The 6,000-nt window shown below is 42.2% G+C and overlaps 1 protein-coding gene across 1 annotated transcript in view; it reads right to left on the reverse strand.

The window, feature by feature from the left end:
* LOC149343609 (beta-1,3-galactosyltransferase 1-like) overlaps positions 1-5,750 on the reverse strand; it is a 51,980-nt gene extending 46,230 nt beyond the window's left edge. The window contains exon 1 of the mRNA XM_089545973.1: positions 5,285-5,750. Coding sequence (XP_089402099.1) covers positions 5,285-5,287 — 3 coding nt within the window. The 5' untranslated portion in view covers positions 5,288-5,750. The remainder of the gene's footprint in view (positions 1-5,284) is intronic.
* Positions 5,751-6,000: the final 250 nt, after the last annotated feature.

Below are 6,000 nucleotides of genomic sequence, written 5' to 3' on the forward strand. Positions count from 1 at the left end.
TTACACCATTTGTTCGAACGCAGATTTCGAAAAAAAAAATGGAACAGCTTCGAGCATAAATTGAGAGCAGAGTAGTGAAGAATCACTGAAGAATGAAAAGATGTGGCAGAGAGAGAACTGGAGAGAGAACTGTCAGATAATGTCAGACAAATTGAGGATAGTCGGGTCTATCAAATCGTCTCTGAAGACGACCTTCCACTTTTCCTACAAGCTTTATCATCTTCCTGAAAATCGTGGTGGAGCAGCGCAAAGGACGGGACACAAGAAACAAGGAAGAACGTACACAGGCGCTGACTATCAACTGAATTTTTATTACGAAATACAGATAATATATAGCAATCATGAGGGGGTGGAACATAGATAAAAGGGTTGCTCGGTCACCGGAATCCAGAAGACAGTCACGTCAGTAGATAAAGTATATTGGTAAATGTGGTGGCGGTGAAAGACGATAAAGAGAAGCGGAGGGTGTATAGGGTCAAGGCGCGAAATAACGGATGATAGGTAATGAAAGATGAGGTCGCCCAAAAGGGGCTAAAAGCTATAGACAATCAATAACAGAAATGATAGCATAAAAAATGCTCCCCCTTTTAGTTGTTTCGTGCTTCTAGCCTCCTTTTTTTGGCCTCTTTAAAAATTCATCTTCTGTGAGGCCTTAATGTGTTTGTTGATTGCCGGCCCTTCACACCTCCCAGCCAACCAGTTATTAATGTTTTTAAAGTGTTTTTTTATTATTCTTAAAGATTTCTATATGTTTTTTTATGCCATCATTTCTGTTATTGATTGTCTATAGCTTTTAGCCCCTTTTGGGCGACCTCACCTTTCATTACCTATCATCCGTTATTTCGCGCCTTGGCCCTATACACCCTCCGCTTCTCTTTATCGTCTTTCACCGCCACCACATTTACCAATATACTTTATCTACTGACGTGACTGTCTTCTGGATTCCGGTGACCGAGCAACCCTTTTATCTATGTTCCACCCCCTCATGATTGCTATATATTCTCTGTATTTCGTAATAAAAATTCAGTTGATAGTCAGCGCCTGTGTACGTCCTTCCTTGTTTCTTGTGTCCCGTCCTTTGCGCTGCTCCACCACGATGCAATAGCACCAACTAGCCCAGCAACTTGCTCTTCTGTTCCTGGAAATACCTGATTGGTTCTGAACCATAAACATTAATCCTTCCCCCTTTACAGCCACAAAGCTTAAGCTTAAATATTCTTCGTAGACAACGTTTTATCAGCAATTAAATTGAATAAAAGAAGTCCAGAGAAGTGGCATGGCTGAGTCCGATGGATAAAACGCTCTTATGCATCCCTTCATACAAGCCAGAATACTGCCATCGGTCATCCAGTAACCATGATAGCGTTGCGATTTTCATTTCACCAACTAAAAAATTTCAAGCGAAGAAATGACCGCAGTCTCTGATTTGAAAAATGTGATTCATAGTAAATCGAACTAAAATAGCTGCGATATACGCACACGAACACCGCCTCGCTGCCCTTACTAATAACAGCATAAATTTATGCACTCAGATCACTTCTAAATAAGTTTACATGTAAAAACAAAATTGTTTAACAGGAGACATCGACATCAAACTTTTCGAGCTAATTAATCCTGTTCGTGCTGAATACTCGTACGAGTTTTGTGGTGACAGTTTCGAATCCCGAAGCCGTGTACCCACTGGATGCATACCTGGAACTACCAACATTCTCATCGACTGTACTATGTCAAGTTTCCATCCATCTGGCGAGTGTAGCCGTCTGCGGTCTTCAATAACTGTCCATCATTCCATCTCTTTCGTCACGACTTCTCGGCTAATCCTGACCTATATTTCATGAAACCTGTCCTTACCGATTATCAATTTATCACACGCATACCTAACTCAGACTGGTAAAAATATCATTGTTATTTGACACACCGGTTTCTTTCGACGTCTTTTCACCGTGTAAAAGATGTAAAATGACTCATCTACATCTGTTAAATGTAAAAAAGCTCTCGGGAGGCGACAGGATTGCTCAAACAAATAAAAAACTATCCGTATAAGAAACTTCAACAGCGTCCATATAGTGCTAAACTTCGATACCGTTGCGCTAAATACAGCAATATGCTGAACCGGGTACCTAAACTAGGAAATGAAGCAGATTACGATTCTAAAACTATTCACCATAGCAGACGTATTAAGAACAAATGACCGAGTGCATGCATTCCAAAACAGGGATGCGTATAGACCTCCTATCGCGAACCTGGGCACATCGTCTGGATGATTTTGTAATTACTAGCTAGATATTGCAAACTATTTAACGATTATTTCTGTGACAGCCAAGCCCAGCTTTCTAGGATATAACTTTTAATTGTGAGGTGAGTATAGAATTTTGTAAGGTACTGGTACGAATCTATTGTCGGGAGTAGTCTAACCTTCCGATGGCTGGCAGAAGGTACCTTTTAAAGTTCGTCCTGTGCTGTCACCAAGTAGTTAAGAATGCCATAGATGACCAATGGGACGCTTTTTTAAGAATAAATAGCAGAAAGGGCTCTGCGGGTGTATTGCTATGGTGCAATATTACAAAGTGCGAAAAAAATGCGTTCATAAACAGCTAGCCGTTGAAAAAATGCGCGCGTCCAGAATTCCTGGTTATAATATGAAGCCCTTACGTCATTCTAGAGCACTCGTATAATCTGTAATTCAGGATTTTTTCTTGTTTTTTGCAAGAAAGGATGAAGTGTAAGCTATCATAGATGAACTAAAACAACTAGTGCTGGCCCTGATACCATCCTTTCACCTAATGGGAAATTGATTGCCTACCTCTTTGCTGCACCTCTTAGACATGGCACTGACCTACATTTTAGGACCAAAATATTTAAACCTTAGACTAAAATGATGAAATTTACCCGAATTTTTAAAAAGCGGGACCTAACTTGCTTACCTCTACATTGTCCAGTTGCCATTTTGGTCTTTTTTAGCAAGGTTATCGAAAAAGTTATTCGAAGACACCTAAACATCAGTCTAAACATCAGTTGAGCTGTAGCCTTCATTGACAAGATTAAACTACCATTGATCAAGGCTGCTACGCTGGATGTGTGTGCATTCACGTAACCAAAGCATTTGAGTAGATGAAGCACAAAATTGTATTCGCAAATTTTGAAGTTATAGGTATCATGGGCAACGCTTTAGCTCTGGTCAAGGATATCTAACAGGACAAGAAATAAATCGTGTGCATCTTTTGTTTCGGTGTTAATTAATAAACTCCCATTCATTTACACCATGTCTCAGGATTTCAAAACTGCTCGCTCATTTAAAAGTGTAATTAAACTTTATCTTCTTTCAACTGTTCGTATTTAATGCGGTTTTCTTATTCCCTATTTTCTTGGTACGTTATGTTTAAGGCCTTGTCCGCTATGTAGTGTTTCACGTAATGCGTGTCTCATGCTTCAGTGGATGCATCCATTTCCTATTTTGTGTTGATTTAAGTTTCGTTTTAAACAATGGCCCACACTGTTGCTGCTCTAAACGTATATCTGTACTTATGTTTTTTTGCTTTGGGCCTGGGGCCCTGTCAGGCAGAATTTATCGGCCTTTAGCTCCGGGCTCCAGGATTTCTGACAATCCGAAATAAAAATTAATTCAATTCAATTCAACTTTAGGTTTTCTAAGAGGGGAGCACCGCAGGTTCGATAATTGGCCCACTAATATTTTTTGTTTGTATCCAGTACCTGCCTGTCATAAGATTCCGTTCTATTTTTTATGCTAACGGCACAGCTGTACAACATGTGATGACAAAGTGATTCTTTCTCTGAAGCTAAGAGCCGGTTTAAACAGTATCTTATTATTTCGCAATTATTCGGTGATTAACCTTGATAAAACAAATTTTACGCCATTTTGTCCGCATCTTCAGACTCCTTCGTGTAGCCCAGTAATTGCTTTAGGTCAAAATACTTTCCTGAAACTAACAAGTGTATATTTGACTCGTGTTATTTTTCACTGAAACGGATCGTTTACACGACATATCTCGCATATAAAATTAAAATGCTATTACGGAATAAGAGCACTTCTTCGAACACTTACTTTTTCTCCCAATTGACGCCGATTTTTCTTTATTACGCATTCATGAACAGTAACTTTACTTACTGAATTACGCCATGGGAAAACACCTACTGCGCGCGTTTAGCACAGCTGCAACTTATGCAAAACCAAGCCGCTCGTATTATAACCTTCAGTTCGTATCGAAGTGATGCCTTGGTACTTCTTCACGATCATCGGATTCTACCAAATGTTCCTCCAGTTTACTGTCACGTCGTGATTGTTGTTTACAAATCCGTCAATAACCTAATCCCCGTCAGTAGTATTCAGTAGGGGTACTGTTATTAATCCGAACTTAACAAGGTTCGCTAGGCATTTTGTTCTACTACCAGCTGTGCGCACGAATTACGGACACCAAATCGCTATTTATTGGCCCATGTCACTGTGGAAGTGTTCACCAACGATCATTACACAATCTTCACCTTTGCACATGCTCAAAGACTAACTACCAATTGCATTATATGAAACTTGAAAAGTGTCCACTGACGTCAGTTTAAAATAGTAAGCTTCCTGTTCCTATCTTTTTTTCTCTGTTTATTACTATTCCTTGTCTTGAATTACTATGCTAACTTTAATGCATATAACAGTTTCCTTTGTATATCCGCATCATTCAGAATCTTTGATATTGCAGATATTCTCGCTTACGTCGATCGCGCTTTGTATAGCTGTGATATCTGTGTGAATATCATTCAAAGGAATTATTAGCAACTCATGTATGAAAACTGTTGCGGTGCTCTATAATCTTATGCTTCTTCAGGTTCGCACTAAAATTATGTCCCGATGCAGCCATGAACTATGGGACCTCCTTCTGTCTTTTCTCTGATTTCATAAGTTTTATGCCCAAATAAAATAAAAATATAACATAGCATTGTATATATATCTTAGTAAACGGTTCCAAATCACGCACGCATCTTCCAGTTCAAATATAATTAAAGATGTACATTTCCTTGCCTGCACGGACGCGTTTCTAAGCTTGTGTCACATCGAAAAAAATCTATCTGCGAAGAGCGGAAGAGCCAATGTCATTAACATGTGATTTTCACTTTATGTTGTTTGTTAACGTCACTCTCTGCTCACGGCTCGCTGTTGCCGTGTCTTTGGCGCTGTCTTGTACACTTTTATGTGTCTCTGCTGACAGCCGTCCGAAAAGCAAACTAAAACAAAAAATAACAATGGTAACGCGTAACGCAAACCTGCCGTACTCACCATCTTGCGTCCAGCGTTGGAGCGCCGCCTTCCGTGCAAGGTTCATCCACCAGGGAGGAGAGGAACAGGAGCAGGCATGGCTCGGGACGTCGCACTGGCGGAGAACGATGCACACCGACTACTCAACAGCGGCAGCGGAGTTTTACGAAGCTCTCCGCATGCGATGCGGCGGATGCAGAGATGACTACACAGGCGGAGAAACGGGGAGGAGATGACTCTGAAAGGGATGACGCTTTCTTCCAGGAGAGGGGGCGGTTAGGAACACGAAGCGCAGGCCCGCAAGCTACATCTAGTAGCGGCGTCGACGGCATCGAAGGGGGTATAAGACGCCCGTGAGGCTGAGGCGTGTTGCGCACTCGCGGCCGATGCAAAGTGACTCGTGAGAGCGTACGCGCTCGCGCGCAACTGCAGCTCGGCTGCGTCGTCGCACGTCTCCCGGCGCTGCCGCTGGAGAGCGCGCGGCGAGGCGCCCGGCGACCTTTTTGTGTAAGCGTACGTTGTTTCCTGCACACGATGCGTGTTGCGCGCGCGGGTGACAGCGGGCAAGGGGAACGCGGTTGTTGAGTCTCGAGCGTTGACGGGTCGGCTGACGTGAGCGCCTCATATGGGTCGTCGCTGAGCTGCCCCGCCACACTCTTGCTGGTGCCCGTGTCACGTTGTTCATGCGGGGAGAAAAGAAGCCTACCAGTTTCATAACTTGTAGTATACAGAGGAGA

This window comes from Amblyomma mixtum, chromosome 5 (assembly GCF_055824585.1).
Source record: "Amblyomma mixtum isolate Tamu chromosome 5, ASM5582458v1, whole genome shotgun sequence".
Classification (NCBI taxonomy): domain Eukaryota; kingdom Metazoa; phylum Arthropoda; class Arachnida; order Ixodida; family Ixodidae; genus Amblyomma; species Amblyomma mixtum.